We start from the raw sequence: 22100 nt of genomic DNA on the forward strand, positions 1-22100 counted from the left end.
ACCTAAGAAAAAATTGTGAAGTAGATATGATTTCTCTTTGACTCTCCCAAGACTCAACATTCTATTAAGCTACCTGATTTACTCTGTTTTTTTAAACCATTGCAAATACCTTGCTCTCAGGGAAAACTCTGATATTAATTATAAATCTCAGGGTGAATTTTTTTAATGCTAGACGATAAAAGGTTTGGGGCATTTAAAAGTACTTCCTGTACAACCAAATCTAGTTTCCATCGCAATTATTTTGTATTATGCAAGAGACAACAAGAGTTAAAGTAAACATATCTACATGCTGTGTGACCCTGAGCAAGATATTTAACCTCTCTGAGCCTGTTTCTTCATTTGTGAAAAAAATGGAGAACCTATCCTTGCTCTACCAACGCTGTTCATTTTTATGATCGAAGGAGACCACATTAGTGAAAGTGCTTTGTCTTCTTTGAAGAGTATAGTTATAATCATCATGTCAAAGACAAAGAACAAAGATATTTAGGGGTTAAGGCAGGCCTTCAGGATTGCCCTGGGATAGCACGTGTGCACTGACTCCTAATCCTTTGACAGCATGCCCCTGTGAGAGCCAGAGAAAGGAAGAGCGTCTAAATGCCCATGTAAGGTACAGTGGCCACGAGAGCCGTGGCATGCTCCCCAGACTGGCCCTCCACGTATTCTACACAACCTGGACTGTTAAATGTAAGTTTCTGAGTCGGTTCATAATGGCTGTGAACACTTTTAGTGGTCAGGGAAGGGCTTATCACTGATGCCACAGAAGAGCTCCCGTGGGTCCTGAGATAAAGAGGAAAACCAGGATTCTGTCACCCTGAGTAGGTCACCCGTCTGTTGCTCCAGTGACAAGTACAGAAGAGATGAAATTGCATGTAGACATCTAATTTTTAGCTCTGCCGAGGCATTCTTTGCTCAATGCCCTGTTCTCATGAGCAAGCGTTCAGAGCGAGTTCCTGTTTTCTATAAAGCCTGTTTTCCTTCGGCACTGGATCCTACAATGCCAGCTGTCCACTGCCACGCCAGTCCTGGTGGGGTCCTGACTTTCTTTCATTTCAAAGGCTTTTCCCACAAAGACCGGATAATGCTCACAGGTCTGTTGAGGACCATCCATGACAGCCAGGTTTCCAAAAAGCTTCCCCAAACCTGGCAAATAGAAGCTACAGAAAGGGTCTGAATCTGCCCCAACAATTATATCAGAAGTCTGGCCAATTGCTCCTTCTTGAGCAAGGCACTGTGGTCCATGATGAGTATATGCCAGTGACATCACCATTTCTATGCAGGTGGCTCTGACTAGCACAGCCTCACCGGCTCTCTCAGGAGCTGGGACCCCAGTCCACTTTTGGTGCCTTAGTTTCAAGATCCTGGTGACACAGAAGAAATCTCTACAGTTAGCTCACATACCCCATATCGAGCGATATCATTTGTTTTCATGACACTTTCAAATCATCCAGCAGCAGATTGCTTCCGAATAAAGCCTCCCGTCCAGCCTGGGGCAGTGACATTCCTGACAGGGACTTGATGGCCACGTTAGCCACAGATAGATTCTCTCCACCAGTGTAATAAACAACTTGCATGAGTAATTCAGCATTATTTAGACTCTCAGTGACAGCATTAGAGTTTTCAACAATTCGTCCAACCGGTGGTTCTCGTGGAGCAGGGAGATAACTCTGTCACTTGCTCACAAAGCTGGCTGAGCGGCACTCCCAGCCCCACCACCCACCTCAGCGGCGCCAGGCCTGGGCCGCCATCTTGTCCTCCCCCAACCTATGGATGTTTTATGTTAATTTTGTATCCTACAACTTTATTGAATTCATTTATCAGTTCTAAATTTTTTTATATATAAAAATCATGTCATCTGCAAACAAGGACAATTTGACTTTCTCCTTTCCAATTTGGATGCCTTTTATTTCTTCTCTTGTCTAATTCCTGTGGCTAGGACTTCCAGTTCTACGTTGAATAAGAATCCTGAAAGTGGGCATCCTTGTCTTTCTTGTTGCAGTTCTTGGAGAAAAAGCTTTGAGCTGTTCCCTGTTCAATGTGACATTAGCTGTGGGTTTGTCATGAATAGTCTTTATTGTGTTGAGGTACATTCCTTCTATACCTCAACTGTTGAGAGTTTTTATCATGAAGTGATAAATTGCATTTTGTCAAATGCTTATTATGCATCTACTGAGATGATCATATGGTTTTTGTCTTTTATTCTGTTGATGTAATGTATCACCTTTATTAATTTGCGTATGTTGAATCTTTCTTACATCTCAAGGATAAATCCCACTTGATGGTGCACAATCTTTTTGATGTGCTCTTGGATTTTGTTTGATAGTGTTTTGTGCAGGATTTTTATATCTGTATTCATGAGGGATATTGGTCTGCAGTTTTCTTTTTTCCTTGTGTCTTTTTTTTTTTCTGGTTTTTGTATCAGGGAAATTCTGGTCTCATAAAATGAGTTTGGAAGTATTTCCCTCCTCTTTGTTTTAAATTTTTGAGAAGAATTGGGATCAGTTCTTCACAAAATACAAATGAATGAGTAAAAATTTTAAAACAAATTTCATAGCATTGTACAAATAGGTATTTATGGCTGGGAATAACATCTTCAGTGACTATGATATAAAGATTGGAAAGGCACTACATTTCAAACACCCTGAAAGTGCTCTGGGAAACTTCTATTTGCAGGCAAATGGCGAGGGTGTAAAACATCATCACAGAGGAGCCAAGGGCTGCATCAAACTCACAAAGAGCAGCTGAGGCCCCTCGGTCACCTCTGCTGGCATCCCCTCTGTTTGCTGCTCTTGATCTTTTCCTTTCTTCTCAAGTCCCTTCATACTCGCTCCAGTGCTTTCTATCTTAGCAAATTATTCCCATCAGAAAAGACATCAGCTCAGGGAAGGAAAGAACAAAAAAATGAAAGAATAAGAAATAAAGACACCACTAAATCTGTGAACACATAAATTTACTTGAGGGTCTTCTTCTGTACCAACGGCAGGGCCAGATGTCCCCCACCATCGCCTCCCCCGCCCAGGTGTTCCTCAACCGCGCCACCGGCCGGCGGGCGGACGCGCCAGCGGCGGGCAGGTGGGCCAACAGCGGGCAGGTGGGCAGGTGGCCGCGCCAGCGGCGGGCAGGTGGGCAGGTGGACGCGCCAATGGCGGGCAGGTGGGCAGGTGGACGCGCCAATGGCGGGCAGGTGGGCAGGTGGCCGCGCCAGCGGCGGGCAGGTGGGCAGGTGGCCGCGCCAGCGGCGGGCAGGTGGGTAGGTGGCCGCGCCAGCGGCGGGCAGGTGGGCAGGTGGCCGCGCCCGCGCAGGCCGAGCCGTTGGCGGCCCGCGTGCCCGCCCTGCGGACGTAACTGCCACTCCGCGGCGCCGGTAACGGCCGGACGGCGGTGACGCTGGACACACTGCACCGGGGGACAGCCGAGGTGAGCTTAGAGGAGGCGACTGCGGAGATCTGGACCCACATCGAGGCCAGCGGGCCCTGGTGAAGACCCTCGAGCAGGGGTCGACGCGTGCCCCAGGCCGGCGGGGAAACCGAGGCTTGGGGCGGAGGTGGGATGTCCCGGGCAGGCGGTTCCAGTTCCCCCGGGTCCAGCGTGTCTCGGGACCCCTGCCTGTCACAGAGGACACCGGGAGGCGGCGCGGCGCAGGCCCTGCCCTGTCCCACGACTAAAGGGAAACGCGCTCTTTCGAAGCGAATCGAACACAGGGGATGTGTCACAGGCGTGTGGGAGCCCAAATGGGCACAAGGGCACACTGTGGCCTCCCAGAACACGCGGTCCTGCAGGGCGGGGGCACAGAGCGAGAGGCCAGGCGGGGTCTCCGGGGGCTGGAGGGGTCTCCGGGGCTGGCGGGGTCTCCGGGGGCTGGCGGGGCTCGCGGCCAACCCTCTTGGGAGGGTGGGGGCTGCAGGAGCCCCGTGGCGACACTGACCACCTGCCGGGCCCTGTCCCCTCCGGGCCTTGAGACCTCGCCGCTGCTCTCTCGGGGGAGCCGCTGGGCAGCCCGGAGCCAGGAGAGCAGGGAAACCGAGTCCTCGGCCCAGCACACAGAACAGACTAGAAAAGGGCAACTGTGGGGGCAGCAGGCAAATGAGCAGCATGACGTTTATATCACTGACTTTAACCCCAGGCTGTGCTCAGCCCCGCTTCCCCCCATCGCCACATGCCGGTCCCGCTGTCAGAGACAAACGTCCCCCGCCCGGCCCAGCCGGTCCCCACAGTCCCCACTGTCCCACCTGCCACAGTCCCCACCGTCCCACCTGCCGCAGTCCCCGTCCCACCTGCCACAGTCCCCACCGTCCCGCCTGTCGCAGTCCCCACCGTCCCACCTGCCACCATCCCCACCGTCCCACCTGCCACAGTCCCCACCGTCCCACCTGCCACAGTCCTCACCCTCCCGCCTGCCACAGTCCCCACTGGGAAGAGACTCCACGTCCCTGTCTCTCCGCCAGCGGCTCCCGGTCTCCTTCCTCGCTCCCTTTGCTGACAAGCTCAGACAACCATCTGCCCCTTTCTTTCCTCTCGGCTCACCGCCTTGCAGGGAGGGTCGCCCGCCCCAGGGTCAGGGGGCCTCTGGGCACCAAGCCCCCGGGTGCCCTTCCCTCCTGGCCCTCTCCTCTCCACTGCTGCCAGCTGTCATCTGCAGACTCATCCGAAATGAATGCCTCTGACAATGAAAGCTGTTCCCTCTTCCCTTGTTACTGCCAGTTTTCTTGAAGACTGCTCTTCCCTCTCGGCTTTCTCTTTCAAGAAATTAATTCATACTGACATTTAAGAATGATCACCTCTTTTTGTCGCTCTCAAATCCATGCATTGTGTCATTTGGTATGGCCTGCCATCCCTGCGCTGCCCAACCCCAGCTGGACCTGCACTCAGCGTGTGGCCAGGTGGCCTGAGCTTCGTCATGTCCAAATGAACCTCCCAGTTAGCCAAGAAAACCTTTCTCCTGCTCATGCAGGTTGGAATGTTTGGGATTCTGTTGGAATTATCATGAGTACTTTAAATTTTCATGAACAATTTCTTTCTTCTTCATTTCTTCTGTACTATTTCCCTAAGCCCTGAGACTAGAGCAGTAAGTGCAGACAGTGCTGGTGACTGAACTGGACCCAGATGGCCTGAATTCTAATTCTGATGTGGCCACAGGCCAGCTGGGGACCCTGCTTCTGGGCCTTGGTTTCCTCACCTATGAAAAGGAATAAGAATAGTGCTTACCTCGTACAGCTGGTCTGAGAATTAGGTAAATGAGTTAGCAAATGTAAAGCCCTTAGAACAGTGCCTGGCACATACTAAGTGCCACGTAATTGTTAGCCAATAGTATTATTATTATTATTATTCCTTAAAACTGGAACTCTGGGAAAAACCTTTTAGAGTCTTATCTCAGGCAGTTTGTATACTCTGTCTTAACCTCAGTTTCTTTACAAAGTGTGACTTATGATAATACCTTCCTAAGAAGAATTAAAAGATATAAGTAAGGCACTTAATCAAGTAATCATTCAATACATTTTGGCTATTATTTGTGATATAATGTGTGATAATCAATGAAAATAATACTATCTTATGGAAAATCATCATAGAATCTTTATCCTCAAAAAGCCATTTTCAATTTATAGATTGCACCCTTCCCAGGTATGTATGCATTTTTATATTATTAAAATCGTAGGAATCATGTCATTTTGCATTATTTTCAAATCATTTATACTATTTTGTTTCTGCATCATTTTAAACATGATCATTTGCATAGCACTTCATGGTACTGCTCTACAACATTTGCTGACACGTCTAGGTTTTGTGATTTTGGCATTCAGAGGAAACTGCCAAGAATATCTGTACAGCTTTGCCTTTTGGCTTCTCTGAGAATTATCTCCCAAAATTGTTCACAGGGAGACCTATGAACAAATATTTTCAACATTCTATACCTGTTTTTTATGTTAGGATCAAGGCCAAGTTGGCAAAATATTTTCTAATTTTGGAATGAAGAAGATAACTTTAACTCTATAACTTTGGCCTCACTGTCTAAGTGAAATGAAGCTAAGACTTGATTTATGGTGTCAGATTTGGGTGATTGAAACATATTACCCTTGCAGCTAAGGCTTCTTGCTCCTTAGCCTGACTCAACCCTATAATATTTGAAAGCTATTAGACTCTGTATGCACCCATGGGAACAGTGGCATTGTTTTCCTTTACAAATACCTTTTAAATAAATATTAACCATATTGCTTTGCCAAGTCATTTGGCCTATAAAATGAGGCATTTGCATGGGATGATTTCTGAGGTCCTTGACAGTTACAGTGTTTTTCCTTAGGCTTGCCAATGGTGAGGGCTATTTTTGTGGCTAGATAGCTGCATGTATTACTTAAACTGCTCTGCCCTTTTCCCCTTTTGTAGAAGAGTGGAAAGAACATGGGCTTCCGAATCAGATAGAGGTGACTTGGGATTCTGCCACTGCCACTTACAAGGTTTGGGACATCTTGGAAGATGATATGGCTCCCTACACTTGTGTAACCTCAATCTTCCAGTTTTAACTGTTTCATGGCCAGACATCTGACTTGGGCTGGAGACCTGACCCAGCTGAGTGATACACAGGTTTAAGATAAAAGATAAAAGCATTAGGGCCAGGGAGAAAGGAGAGAAAAGAGAGACAGAAGCAAAGATGAGAGGTGGTCAGTTAGCTCCGGAGCTCCAGGTGTTCAACACATACCACCCACTTCTTCTCCTTTGATATTTCTGTGATTGCCTGTCATGTTCATGCTATAAAATTCTTACTAACCCCAGCCTAAGTGTGGTTCTGTTCTTGAAGCCAACATCTCTGACTTAGAAAAGACATTCAGGAACCTGTAATCTTCTCTTCTTACTTCATCTGTAAAATGAGAATAATAATACCTTCCTTGTAGGGTTGCTCTGAGGATGATATTTGATAACAAACGGAAAGTCTCCCAGTAGAGTCCTGAAAACCTAAGAATTCACATGATTTCTAATACCCTATCATGTCTGCCCATCATTCTATAAACATACCAATCCAATGAGTCTTTCAAATTGATTGCAACAAATGAGTTCCTTGATATCATTCAGCCTATCTAATAAGTAGCCAGACTCCCTCCTCCGCACTACCTTCCACGAGTAAAGGTGGGAGAGTGGGAGACAGGATTAATGGCCATTCTCTAGAAGTGATGCCTGTTCAGTGCTCCACAATGAAGAGCTGGAAGGCCTTTCAGGCTCTCTGCTGGGTGGAACAGTGCACCCCTCCTACAGCTCTCAACACCAGCGTAATTGGTGTAGTTGGAAACAGCCAAGAATGTGGTGCCCTTGACAATTCCAGAGAAATGTACACTTTATGTTTCTGTGTGTATGTTGACAAACTGCATCTAATTAAGTGGTTAAATGCACTGTGGCTCCCCGAGCATTGGTAGAAGACTTGAGATTTATTAAAAATCAAACTCGTATTCTCTATCCCATATTTATGGCATTGAACAAAAGACAATGGAATACCCAAGTCAACTGTTGGTCTATTTGGCAAAACAATAATTGTTGAGACTCTAAGTCAAACATCTTCTGTCTACCAAGCCTCCTCCGAGCCCTGCAATCAGGGTGCCCTCCCCTGACGTTGCACTGCCGGGCTGGGCTGACCTGCTCACCTGTCTGCCTTTGCTCATCAATTTTATGGCTAATAATTGTAGCTGGTATTTGTTGCAGATTATCCTATCTGCCAGAACTGCCTTACAAGCATTGTTTCATTCATTCATCAAACAGTCCTTTCAAGTAGTACTGTTGTTCCTCCACCTCTTACAGATAATAAAGCCAAGCCAGGGAGCAGTTACATAGTAAGTCCAAGTTCACGCAGCTGCTAAGAAGTGGTGTCTACCTGATCCAAAGGCTGTGCCATAGCCACTGCCCCATCCTGCCTCTGGGCATGGGTAGACGTCATCTCTTTTTCCACCCCGCCACCCAGCTCTGAGCCTGGCAGAGGGAGGTGCTCAGTCACTGTCGACCAGTGTTGCACGGAGCAGAAATGCCGGGGACGGTGACACCTTAGCTGTGACTGATTGGGTGTCTGATTCTCTGCTGTGAATAGGAGGGTGCTGGATCAGGCATGTTCCCTGGTCCCTCGCTCTCTCTGTCCACCTCATTTGTCCTGCTTCCTCAGTCCTCCTCCCTCCTAGCCGCAGCATGAGGATTCAAGGTTGGAGCTCAGTGCAAAGGGAAAACAGAACTCTGAATGGTCTGTGTGGGATTGGAGAAGAGAGATAGAGTTTCAGAGAGAGAGGAGGGGAGACTGGAAGAGAGACATTAAAATTTACATGCAGGGAAATATTTAACTAATGAAAACCAGATGTTATATTAAATAAGCATATCAGAATGTCGAGGTTTTGCATGCTACCTCAGTGCCCTGTTCTCTCCTATTTGACTTAGTCCCGGAATAATCTGATGAGTGTGGCTTAAAGATACAGATCACACGTGGAATTGGGTGTTACTCAAGCAAACAAAATATCTGGGCAATATATCTACTTTATGCACTCAAGCAAGGAAGAAGTCCACAAGAACTCATCAGTCTCCTGGTCTGCAAAGAATATAGAAACAACATGAGCACAGAAGGAAAAGTAAGCAAAAAATCTTTACTATTGGTAATATCTTCTCATTAGTATAATAAACAAAGGGATACAGTATTTGGTGACTAATTTAAAATTCATATCTGAATTAGAAATGATACACTGAATACAATATGTAATATATGCTATAATTTATAATGTCTACTAAACTACAATGGAAATAAGCTATCCTAAATAACAAAAATGTATCAAATTTCTATGTGTTAAAGTCTGTGTTTCCTACTTCAAATATTTGCAGTAAAGTGAGTTTATTCCAAGCTAATCATAACTAATTTGTCATTCTAAAGTCGGAAAACTCTGTAATCATGAAGTTACCTTTTTTCAAAGAAATGAGTTGTAAAAAAAAGTTATATTTTTTTAGGAAACCATAATTTAAATGCATTAATCTTTGTAATCAGATTGTTTTTATGAACACCAGAAAGTTAAGTGTGACAAAAGTTTAGTGAGAAGACTTCGATTGACAAGACTGAAATATCCTTTTAATCTTAAATAAAACACTTACAAAAGGCACATCAATCTCCAAATGTTATGATCACCAAGGTCAAGCCAGACAACATCGCCATGCAAATTCTGATTTGAAAAGCTCTGTTATGGCACAATTTAGGCACTTTCCACAGAAATCCTACGGAACAATATCTTCCCCATATAAAAATCAGCATGATTTTATGGAAAATTAATACTAATTCAATTTGAATTACTTATTAGAGCTAGGAACACAGGTTCTAAGCCTGCCAGAAATTTATACTTACTTCTTCCATGTGTTGACAGGGGAATGGCATGTGGCCATTCAATGTAATCAAATCCTGTTTTTAACTGCTTACTTACAAGATGCTGTGCAACATTTGCAGCACATTTGTTGTGTTAGGAGTGGAGCACACAGTAAAACGTCCTGCTAGGCTCTCAATTTAAAGGCTCTGACGTTTGTATACACACACACTGTCTGACAAAACAGGCTCATACCCAAAAGATCAGTTAGAAATTATGAGTGGCCAATTGTCAGTGTTCTTATTCCATCTTACTTTATTTTCACTGGTTACTGATTAGTATTTGCCTTCTAAAGGAAAAATAATTAGGAAAAAGAAAAATTAAATTTACCAAACTCAGTTTAAGATACATAATGATTTCATTAAGCAAAAGTGAGCTATAAACCAATTCTATTAATGAAAACAATAAATGGTAAAATAAGCAATCGATCCTTCCCTCTCAAGCGCAGTGTTAATAACTTAGCATTTTGATAGCGTTTCATTTATGTTTGTCCTGCCATTTTATTTTCCTGAAATGCTACATGGTGAAAGTACCAACATCTACTTCATAAGGTGGTTATGAGAATTTAAAAAACTAATGCTGTAAGCACTTAGAACAGTACCTGGTACATAGAAATAAGTCAATAAATGTTAGTCACCACTATTATTTTCTGTTGCTATTTAACTTTTTGTTAACTTTTAACTGCCATGGGGTAGTGAAAGTTAAGGCTGGATTGATCTTCATTCCCTAGACAGGGATCCTCAATCTTTTTATCCAGAAAATACAGCCAATATTCAATACTACTATCCTGGCAGCGCCTTGTCAGGTCTAAAGACAAAGCCTGGCTCTCCCCCCAGCAGGGCCACATGTGCCTGTCACATCACAGGCACCTGACAATCAGGACCTTCCTGCTACTAGGATGCTGTTTCCAAGAATTCTCATATTTATTTATTTTGGCATTGACCATGTTGATCACCCTGCAAAGTGGAAGGATTTGACAAATAATGAAAATGAATTCTCAGAGCAATAAATTTCTATTGAATTGATCATATTTACAATGATGTCAATTCTCACCAGAAAGAGCTCTGGTAACTGCACACATTTTACACCAATGAAAATAGGTTTTATGACACATTCCCACTCACTGAAAATATGTGTTCAACTTTCATTTTTAGAGCTTCTGAGGATAAGCTATGCTAGCTAAAATTCAAACACACAATTCTCCAGTTTTAAAACATATGTGTGTGTGAGTGAGTGTATATAAACATACAAACACACACCACTAGCTCTAACCTCTGTAATTTTTGGCCCCAATCTAATCTGGAAGGAGCCTCTACATGTAAATTATGTAACCAAACAGCTTGCCAAAGCTAAGTTTCCAATGAATGACGCAAACAATTAGTACACTGTTGTGTGAAGAGAAATTGGAGGAGAAAAGGCAAGTAGAGAAGAGTTGTCATCCCAGGGCAGGGGGCAAGGAAGTATGTAACTGTCATTACAAAGACAGATCCTTTGTCCTAAGCAGAAAATTGAGCAAGGAAGTAATGGATTGATGTGAACAGACACTGGCTCTGTCAGGAAAATAATAGTGATTTGGAACTTTAAGTAGAAGCCAACAGTTGTTCATAAACAACGGATTTTAGGACAGCTTTAGACAATAGCAGAATAAGCACCTTTTGGGGAAAAAAATAACATGGGGATGGCCTAAAATAATATATTCTCTTATATCTAAGTGTCTTATTACAGTTACTTCTGTTTCTCTTTTCTGATGATATTGCTTTATACTTTTTTTCAGATACACAGATACTTTTTTTTTACAGATACACTTTGTAAACCGGAAGTGCTCATGGGCTAGATGTTCCATGTACAAAGATGAAAAAAGCCAATCCCTGACTTCAAGAGGGGACAAATGGTGTCATCATTTTGTTTCATTTTCCAGGTGATAAAATGCAAAGCCGCGGTACTATGGGAGCTAAACAAACCTTTTTCCATTGAGGAAGTGGAGGTTGCACCCCCTAAGGCCCATGAAGTTCGTGTTAAGGTGAAACATTTTTTCCACTTCTATTTAATTTTAGCTTTAAAAAAGTTCAGAAAATATTAAAAATGGAAAAACCAAAACTCCATTAAGAGGCACATTGTATATGGTATATGGAATTAGATTTGTTGTCAAGGAGACATGTGAATATGAATTGTTAAATTGTTTAAAGGTGACCAAAGAGTGTATACAATACAATCCTGGTAAAATAAAAAATAATTTGTCTGTATATTTAAAAAGTGCAAAGGGATATATCAAGATATCAAAAATCAATTAGCATTAGGTACTTTCTTGGAGTTAATCTGCAATTTCTAATTCTATAAAAATGCATTTTTGTTTCATATAAGATAAATATTTCAAGATAGATTATTTCCCAGATTATTCTAAATTCTTTAATTCAGGGAAGGAGGGTAAAGAAGGGTTTCAGACTGCATAGCCTTGCTTGGGGATAAACTGCATCTTTTATATTTGGAAAGAGTAGGAATTATTAGCAAAATCCTGAAAAACATTTTAGAAGCACAATTTTGGAAAACTGTGTATGTTAACTCCATCTGAGGGTCATAATCCTCCTGAATCTGACCATCTTCCCTTTTCTCTGCAGATGGTGGCCGTAGGAATCTGCCATACTGATAACCATGTGGTCACAGGCACCATTGTGCTCCCTCTGCCTGTGATCCCAGGGCATGAGTCCGCTGGCATTGTGGAGAGCATTGGAGAAGGGGTGACCACAGTCAAACCAGGTACAGAAGTCACACTCAGGGGATGTCCCTTGGTTCATGACCCCAAGACCATCTAGCCTGAGGGAAACTGAGGCAAAGGGAGATGGAGGATCTTGCACAAGGTCACAGCCCAGCTGGGCCCTGAAGTGTATCCTGCTCCCTCCCTGCCTGACCGGGGCTCGTGGGCATCCGGGCGCTCATGTATCCTCCCCTTCAGCGCATTTTTGAGCACCTATTGATACACAAGGTGCCAGACACAGGTTAGAGCGCAGGGACAAGAGAGATCACAGGAGACACAGCGCCTGCCACTGTCGAGTCCATCACAGTAACCCCAGTCCAGTGCTGCGGGGCACTGTCTTCTGCCAGGGTCCACACAGAACGAGCAGGGGGACGAGGGAATCACGCCAGCTCGGCCCGAGTCTCTAGGGCAGCGTGTGGAATCTGCTCTGTGCGGAGTGCACACGGGGCTGGGTGGCCACAGCAGAATCAGCACGGTCCTGGCTTAGGTGACACGTGACAAACGTCACCAATTTCCTCTTCCCACCGAGCCTCTCTTCTTCCGCAGGAAATGAATGACACAGACGAAATGAAGGAACACAGCAGAAGGCACCTCGCCACCAACAGTCTGTTGTATTACCTTTAGCCATGACTAAATGTGACTGCTTACAAATTATAAATTATTTTATCTTTAATATTTATTTACCCTAATTTTATTGTGTAGTCATATAAATGCTTTCACAGGGAAAGGGTGACTAAATGGAAAATTTTCATTATCACCATTCCCCCATAAGGTCTATCTATAAAATTTGGTTGGCCAGCCATTTTTCTTGGTCTTGTAGGATAGGTAAAATAGATGTTTATAAATAAGAATTATGTTTAATTCTAAAAAATCCCTTTAGCCAAGAGATTTGATCTTTCACCTTACCAAATACTTAAAACTGTGAACAGTGAATAATAAAACCAACGGTCTATAGTTTGAGCTTCTACTCTTCGAACTTCCTATAGCTAGAAATAAATTAATAACAAAATGACACCCTTTCTTTTCACCCCTTCTCCTTTCACCATAGCAGGAAAAAGAGAAAATTCATAAATTATCAACTAAAAACACCTGAAAGTCAGCTCTTCTCCTAAAAGAACGTGCCTAACTCATAGTTGAGGGTTAAGGTTTTCAGAGTCATTTCTTCCATTCTTCTTTGTGCCTATTTTTGTTAGTTTTCCTCAAAGAGAAATTAAGATATTTTTAAAACGCATTCACTACATATTAAAGATAAGCATAGTCACTTTGAAAAGCCAAGAATTGGTTATCCAAATTTCAAAAATCTCATTTTTCAAATATCCAAAAATCTCATTTTTATGTTAGCTCAAATTATTATGAAATATCACCTCTCCCCAACTTCCTGTAGACGTATGGCAGCCCACTTTCAACTATAAATGTTATCGATCCTTACAGTGAGAATTTTGCATATTTAATCAGGACACTCAATAAAAGTTAACTATACACAGAAATGATTTTTAAAATCCATGTTGTTTTCCACATTTAAATTTCTTCTTCAGGAATCTTCAGGCACATGGAACCCAAACCAACACCAATGCTGGCAGCCAATGACCAGTGACACAATAGTGACTGGACCCTAGTTCATGGACACTCTCACAAGCTCTAAGTTCTTCCTCTGTAAATTTCTGGAAATTTCACAAGAATCTGTTTTATCCCCTTCCAGGTGACAAAGTCATCCCACTCTTTACTCCTCAGTGTGGAAAATGCAGAATCTGTAAACATCCTGAAAGCAATTTCTGCTTAAAGAACGAGTAGGTTTTTGCTCCTCTCTTTGCCCAACCCTTGAGTTTGCACATAGTCATGTTCCTCTCTCACACCCTGGTGTGTCTGTGTCGCACTGAGCAGCCTGGGCAAGCTTCGGGGGACCATGCAGGACGGCACCACCAGGTTTACCTGCAAGGGGAAGCCGGTCCACCACTTCCTCGGCATCAGCACCTTCTCCCAGTACACCGTGGTGGATGAGAACGCCGTGGCCAAGATCGATGCAGCTGCACCGCTGGAGAAAGTTTGCCTCATTGGCTGTGGATTCTCCACTGGTTATGGGTCTGCAGTCAAAATCGCCAAGGTAGGAGCGACAGTGGGCAGTAAGACCACTTACACTCAGATTGGCAGGAGCCATAAAGGAAGCAATTTCTCACAAGAGTCACAGATTATTTTCATAGCTGTGCAGTGTTGATTACGAGCAGAAAAATGGCCCCAGAAGGAATTGAGAGCATGTCTTGAAAACTCAACTGTTAATTGAAAATTTCAACTGATTGAAACAACTAATTGAAAAATTCAACTGATAAACAGCTGCTCATACTTGGTTAGGAAAAACTAAAGATTTCATTTGCAATCATTATTCTTCTATATTTTTCCTTTTTTGAGATATTAAATTTTAGGGTCGAGAGTTCATTTAGTTATTTATTCTACAATTACAGAGCACCTGTACCTGCATTAGGCACGGGAGGTTCTGAGGCAGCAAAGATAAAGGAAAGGAAGGGTTTGCCTTGCAAGAGCATCGAGTCCATGGATCCCCCGCTCCCACGTTTAGGGTCAACAGCAGATTCCAAAGCTTTACCTGATACATTTGCAAACCAAAGTCACCCACTCTGCGGATTCTTCACAGGGAAGTAATAAGGCTTCGGTGACAGGCTTATTCCCCTCGTTGTTGGAGTCATCTGCGTCTCCTTCCCCGCCATGAACACACACACACTCCCCACAAGTGGTCAGTTTCAAGGAGAAATGCTTTAAAGGCTCCTCTTCCTCACAAAAGGCTGAAAATCTAGCAGTGTATCTAGCAGTACTCTTCATTTTGTGAAACGGAGGTCCCAAGACATAAAGCTCCCTGCTGGTTAGTATGAGAGCTGACATTGAAATATCTTTCTAAAATCTCTTGCTGTATCTTAAATCACAATACGTAATTGCTACCACTTTTAAATCACAATCACAAGCCTTGTATTTTTCTTAGTAAGGTAGAAAGTATTATTGTACCATGTCGTACTGAACATTTGGTGGATGAATGAGTGAATAGACACACTTAAGGGAATGTACCAATGAGATTACTGGGGACAGGAAGAGCATTTTACCCACACTGAAGGCTGACTGTAGAAGTCTAGACTTATTAAACAGCCCGTGGACAATTTAAACAATTTAGAGTACATCTTTCCAAATGTCTGTGACTTTGGCACTTACTCCCTTGAGCGATTGTCTCATCTGTTTTGCAGGTGGTCCAAGTGGGCCTCCCCATAGAGGAGAAGCTCAGAATACTCATAATATAGGATTTTATTCACTATTGACATATAGACCAACTTTTTGTTGCATTATTGTTCACTAGTGTATTTTTTAAAGCAGGGTTTACTGGTCATGACTACCGAAAGTTAATGAACCAAGCAGTGAATCATTGAGGGTTTGACTGAATAATTTCTCAGTCTCCTTAAGTAGCCTTTTCCACTCATGCCATTGTCCACAAGCTGCCCTTGTGCCTGTGTGAGATACGAAAGCTGCTATCAGTGGCTCTCTGCCATTTAGATTCTCTTCAAGATTGCCGTCGCGGACATTTAGAACTCAAAGATCATCCAGTCCCGTTGGGCTCACCTGGGGACTGGGTTGCACCTGCAGAGATTCTGATTTAACTGGTACAGGCTGTGACTTGGGCATTGGGATATTTTAAAGCTCACCAGATGAGTGTAATATGCAGCAAAGCTTGAGAACCACTGACCTACTTTGACCCCTCAATTTAAACATGAAACAACTAAAGCTTTTGACAACAGATCGGACATGAGAGCCTGAGTGACTCTTGACAACAGACAAGGCATGGCACTTTATAAAGCCTAGGCACATTCCAGCAATCATTACTTAATCCATTTTTTCACTTTCTGAATACACAGGTCACCCAGGGCTCTAGCTGTGCTGTGTTTGGCCTGGGAGGTGTTGGCCTGTCTGTCATCATGGGCTGTAAAGCAGCCGGAGCGGCCAGGATCATTGGTGTGGACATCAACAAGAATAAATTTGCAAAGGCCAAAGAGTTGGGTGCCACTGAATGCATCGACCCTCAAGACCACAAGAAACCCATCCATGAGGTGATCAATGAAATGGCTGACGGAGGTGTGGATTTTTCGTTTGAGGTCGTTGGTCTGCGTGACACTCTGGTACGTACAATGATATGTGGAAATTTCTGCTTCTGCAATTTGGAGTGTGCTTTAGACAGCAGAGTATAAATATTGGGCATAAGTAATATTTTTAACATAATGAATGGTAATTTTCCATCTCACCTGGCTTGTTTAATTTATTGTTGAGAAATCTTTCATTCCATCAGATAAGCAGGCCTGCCTCAAGTAATATTTCCATTTTAGAGAAGAAAAGGGTTTGTTTGTAATTGAACCATTACAGAGTTACTTGGTTAATTTTTAGTAAAAAAAATTCAAACTCTAGTAAATGTAAACAATACAAATTCTGTTCTCAAATTGGTATTATTTTTCCTCCATATTCTTAACAAAAATGGCTTAACAATTCCTTACATGCTTTAATCTATTCTAATGTTTTCATATATCATACTTTTCCTAAAAGGAATGAGCAATTTTAGGTACAGAATTATTTCATTAACTGAAAATGTGCCCTAAGGAAACTGAAAATGATGCCCTGCTTTAGGGCATCCTGTATTTTTACCGCAGAGAGAGCACAGTGCCTGGTGCCTATCTTGTACCCAATATCGATATGTTGGACTTAATACTTTAAAAAATCAAGGATTTACCAGCCCCAAAACTGGAGAGCTACATACCTATCTCATTGCATTGTTTATGGATTGCATGAGATAACACAGGTAAGGGACTGAGCACAGTGCCACCTGTCCTACAGCAAGCTCTCAAGAAATGTCAGCCAGCGTTAGTATTATTGATATGAAATACTATTTCCAATCTTGCAGTGCTTGTGCCATCTTTGAAAAATACATCCTATTACTTTCAAATAAGTACAAATATCATCAGCTGCAATGGAAAACACATCTCCAGCTATATTTTACCCACACTGAATCTTCTAGAATCCTGCTGAATAAGTCCACAGAGACCAACAACTCCCCATTGCTGAGGTTCTCCAGGAAGTCTCAGCAGTGTGGTGAAGGGGAGCAGCACCCTGAAAGTAAAGCCCTTTGCAGCCTTGATCTGGGACAACATGCTGTACAAGCATGGAGATTCACAAGAATCCAACTTTCTCCCAGGCTGTAGTTTTCATTTTTATGCTCCTTTACTATTGTTTTCATCAATTTTCTCATGTGGAACTGAATTGCTGCCTTATTTGAAGATACCAAATGCCAGACAGACACATGTTCTGAGGATATCTGGTCTTCCAAATGTCATCATGCAAAATCAGAGGACTAATCATTATTTGTCTTAGGGGATCCTAAACAATTTTCTTACTACAGAACATGTTCAAAAGGTGACTAGAGAGGGAAGACTTTCTGGACCAACTTTTGAGGTTACAGAATAATAGGTGTAGTGTAAAGATAAACCAATATACATTTGAGGGAAGGGAAAACAATGTTTCAAACATATCCCTTTTAGAAATGGAAAAAAGAATAGTAATTGATTAAAAAGGGAAACCATCAAGTAGACAAGAGACAAATTTTGAGGATGTAGTCATTGCATCTCCTTAACCAACAAACTCTTTGGTTCAATGTGCCAGGTTCAAATCATCTACTTAATAAATCATTGAAAAATGGATTAACTAGCTCAAAGATTGCCTGAGAATTATGTGATGATGAAACAGTACCCTTCCTTAACGAACCATAATTTACATGTTTGTAATGATGTTTGCCTCCTTATTACTTTAGAAGAAAGTGTTAACTACACACAAATGCATTCATCTATTTTTTCATTCAAAAAACATTTTCTGGGCATTTCCTAAATCCACAGCACTAACCTAGACAGAAAAAGGAATGAAAAACAAAAAGATGTAATCTCCTCCCTCTGCACACTCACAATCTAGCTAAATCCATATTATCAGTAGAGACTATCAGAGAGTCCGTTGTAAGGACACTCAGTGTTGATTTTATTCCAGATGTCTGCCCTGTTATGTTGTCACGAGGCGTGTGGCACAAGCGTCGTTGTCGGGGTAGCTCCTGGTTCTGATACCCTTTCCGTCAACCCTCTAGTGCTACTGACTGGCCGCACGTGGACAGGAGGTATTTTTGGAGGTATGTACTTACACTTAAAGGCCAAATTGTCATTAACCTCAAAATCTCTCCCCTTTTACAAGTGACAAGGCCAGATTTTGGAAAGCCACATGGTCAAAAATTAATCAAAACTCCTGTGGCATGTGTAGGCTCCAAATCAACTAGATGTGGAACTAAGGAAGACAGAGGTCCTAAGACAGAATATCCTCCTGTCCCTTTAAACTAACTAGAATCTCTTTTATACTCGTGACTGCATAAGACACCCAAATTTCTAATGGGACAGAGAAAGTCTATAGCACATGTGAATCTATAATTCATGTCTACACTCATCGCCCAAATTGAGACAACTGCTAAATTTTCTCCTTGACTTTGGGCATAATCGTCTGCACTAGAATTTCTCCATGAGACAGCTAATGACTTAAGGGCCCTTGTTCATCTGGGAAGATTTTCTTTAAAAGTCAAAGCACTGCAAAAGAACATCTATCAAAGCACTCTGTATCTCTGTGACCTCAGTAATAGCAGTCTGAGGAATGTGGCACATTTTATAAACTTTCATCTCAAGCTTATTTAGAAAGTCTTCTCTCCAATTCTCCTCCTCACCCCTGGCCGAATCTAACAATGATATTGTTTCTTTTCAGGCTATAAGAGTAAAGACTCTGTCCCCAAACTTGTGGCTGATTTTATGGCTAAGAAGTATTCATTTGATGCATTAATATCTCACGTTATGCCTTTTGAAAAAATAAATGAAGGATTTGACCTGCTTCGCTCTGGAAAGAGGTAGGTTGTAAGTTGTTCGTTTTTGCTTTTTGTGGTAGGGGGTTGGCTAGCAGAGAATGAAAAAGTAGAAGGATGAGAGACAATGGGAGTGCCTCGGGTTTGCGTTACCAGCTCAGGCTTCCCATGTAGAGCACCGAGACGCTACCGTGGGCGCTGAGAACAGTCGTGTTGCGCTTCCTGCTCTGTCGGAGCCAAATTATGTTGGTTACAGCAAAAGGAAGGATCAGAGCCACTCAGCCTTCTTTGCAAGAGACACTCACCTTTGCCAAAAAAAATACTTGGGTCACACAATCCTAATTACACTATGGAGTCACTGAAGCCTCTGCCTGGACCCCTGAATAAGGCTGACATTTAGGGACTGTAAATTTAAATTACATTCAGGACATGCCCAATACTTTCATATTGGGAGGAGATAGAACTACACCGGGATTTTTTTCTATTCAGACACTGCTAGGTTTTCTTTTTCTTTCTTTCTTTTTGTTTTTGTTTTTGTTTTTGTTTTTGTAGCTTACAAAGAAATTTTTACAAATAAAAGTTAATATAAAGGGGAAGGGTACAAAACACTTTTAAATGTTTGTCTTAACTTTTCTCTAAAGCTTAGAAAATAAGCCAATTCTATTAAATATTTACTACTTCTAACATTTACCATTTACAGCCACCTACTCAGATGAATTTCGTCACCTGCATTTAAACAAAGCACAACTAGTAATAGGCAGTTGTATCTAACCCCTGCCTTCTAGCCCCATAGTCCATGGTTTTTATGCTACCCCACACTTCTTCTCATGGGGTTTTTAACTTTAAGTAGTATTTCCTGGGCACTCACATCAAATGTTATACTAGACACTTCATCTGACTAATATTCTTGAGAAAGGAAAGAAACAAGCAGCTACAGAGCACCAGCTGTTCTACTAATTGTCTTATCTGTATTATCTTATGTGATTCCCAAACAATACGGATATTCCAGTTTTAATTTCACCATCTTAGGAGAAACCTGAGACTCAGAGAGGACACATCCAGGCCCAAACCATGCAGGTAGTTGAGAGGGGAGCAGAATTCAAAGATCTGGTTGTTAGCAAATCAATTTACTTTCTATTAAAATACACTGCAAGTGTGTGTGTGTGTGTGTGTGTGTGTGTGTGTGTGTGTTTACACATACATATATGTATATATAGACTACAGTAGTCACCAAACGTTAGTTATTATCCTCATTATGATTATCATCATCATGTTGGAAAGATGATGTGTATAAAGAGATGATCAAACCCAGACAGCAGTGTTGAACAACAAAGGAATTCATTAGGTGCACCTAAATGCACTTTATGAGAGTGTCATACAATTCAATATATGCATTTACATATAATGAATCCTACTAATATAAGCAAAGATCAAAAATTGCAATGCTTGATATTGGTAAAGGTAAGGTGACATGGGCACCTATGTGGGCTGCTTGTAGGAGTATTAATTGTTACATCCTTTTGGAAAAGGAATTTGATAATTTGTATCAGAAACATTGAGAAACCTTAGATCCTTTGTGCCAGCAATTTCATTTCTAGAAAACTATTCTACAGAAATAATCAAATATTCAAACATACATATGTGTTTAAGCATATGTATCTGTTATGTATAATATAAAAGACTAGAAACATCCTGAAAGTCCAACATTAAGCAGATGACTAAATAAATTCCAATTATGTATTACAAATTCATGAAGCCATTAAAAAGAAATGATTGCATTACACTGGGAGAGTCTCTTGATATCATCTTTGTTCATAAAATAGAGAATACTAATTATATATATAATCTGATCCCAAATTTTCAACAAGCACAGATGTCTATTAAAAAGTTTATTAAAATACAAGAAAATACTAACAATGGTGATTTCAAGGTTGTGGGATTACAGATTATTATTCTTTCTTCTTTATACTGTCCTGTACTTTATAAATTATCTACATGTTTTCTTATATTTGTATAACATATATATGTAAAATATTTTAAAGAGGCATGAAGACCATGTTCTTCTAAAGCCATTTAACCATCAGAAGATGGTTTTTAGAAAGGGTATGATGTGTAAAGCCAAGTGTAAATGTTACATTTCCAACTTTTACAAGAATGAAGTCTCTTACAGTTAATACAAACAGCTTTATTATCTAATTTTAAGAATCTTTAAACATCTCTACATTAAAGCTCTATTACATTTTCAGCATAGCCCTAGCGTCATTAAATTAACAGTTCCTCCAGGCTTGTATCTTGTAATTTATACAATTTTGTATTTACGCAATTTGGAATGCCAGCACGCCACACTAGAGGCATGACCTGAACCAAGCTATAAACCTGTCTAAATCTCAGTTTTTATAATCTCTCAAATGGAAGTAAAAGGAAACCCTGCTTGCCCCATGGTTTAGGTTGAGGCTGAGGTTTAAATGAGATAATGAATGAAAAGTATCCACAACGTTTGTGACAAATCGGAAGAACTTTTTACATATTATTGCCCTTTGTTGTTTTATATTCCCTCAATTGCCAGGAACATGGGCACTCAAAAATGATTTTTTGAGGATGCTAATATAGAATTGAAGTCTAAATGACAGTCATGGCCAGGATATTATGAGCGAGCTTAAGATTAAACACAAGAGAGAAGAACAACAACAAAAAAGATGAACTGTGTTTTTATTTGATTTGACCCAAATAGTTAGGGTGGGGATGCCATAGCTGGGAGCCCAGACAGGTTTTCACTAAGACACCTCAGATGCTCCCTGGACCCTCTCCAGGAAGAGTGTGAATGTCTCCGTGTTGACACACTGTCTTTTCTGTCCCATTGCAGCATCCGGACCGTCCTGACATTCTGAGACCACACAGACGCCTTCCGGAAGCAGCTTCAGCCTCCTCCACCCGCACCCTCTGCAGCACCAACGGGGCAATGTCATTGATTCTGTCGTCAGAGATGTTAGCAATAAACCTCACACGGGAGCTTCCCGAAGGAAACAGAAATCGATATGAAATTGTTTTTCAAGCAAACGTTGAAAATCCAAGT

General features: G+C 41.9%; 1 protein-coding gene and 1 pseudogene across 2 annotated transcripts; one reads left to right on the plus strand and one right to left on the minus strand.

The window, feature by feature from the left end:
- Window positions 1–590: 590 nt before the first annotated feature.
- Window positions 591–2819, minus strand: LOC105856582 (26S proteasome non-ATPase regulatory subunit 5 pseudogene; annotated as a pseudogene).
- Window positions 2820–3299: 480 nt separating this feature from the next.
- LOC105856584 (alcohol dehydrogenase 1C-like) lies at window positions 3300–22057 on the plus strand. Of its 2 annotated transcripts, none has more exons than XM_075998620.1 (10): window positions 3300–3473; window positions 8398–8585; window positions 11278–11379; window positions 11975–12113; window positions 13811–13898; window positions 13993–14212; window positions 16017–16277; window positions 18181–18316; window positions 18934–19072; window positions 21891–22057. In XM_075998620.1, exons 2-10 carry the CDS (start codon window positions 8568–8570, stop codon window positions 21913–21915), a joined length of 1128 nt encoding a protein of 375 aa, XP_075854735.1. In that variant the 5' UTR covers window positions 3300–3473; window positions 8398–8567; the 3' UTR covers window positions 21916–22057. The 2 variants fall into 2 exon arrangements, with proteins under 2 accessions (XP_075854735.1, XP_075854734.1); XM_075998619.1 differs by having other exon boundaries at window positions 3300–3414.
- Window positions 22058–22100: the final 43 nt, after the last annotated feature.

Source organism: Microcebus murinus, chromosome 29 (genome assembly GCF_040939455.1).
Source record: "Microcebus murinus isolate Inina chromosome 29, M.murinus_Inina_mat1.0, whole genome shotgun sequence".
Lineage (NCBI taxonomy): Eukaryota > Metazoa > Chordata > Mammalia > Primates > Cheirogaleidae > Microcebus > Microcebus murinus.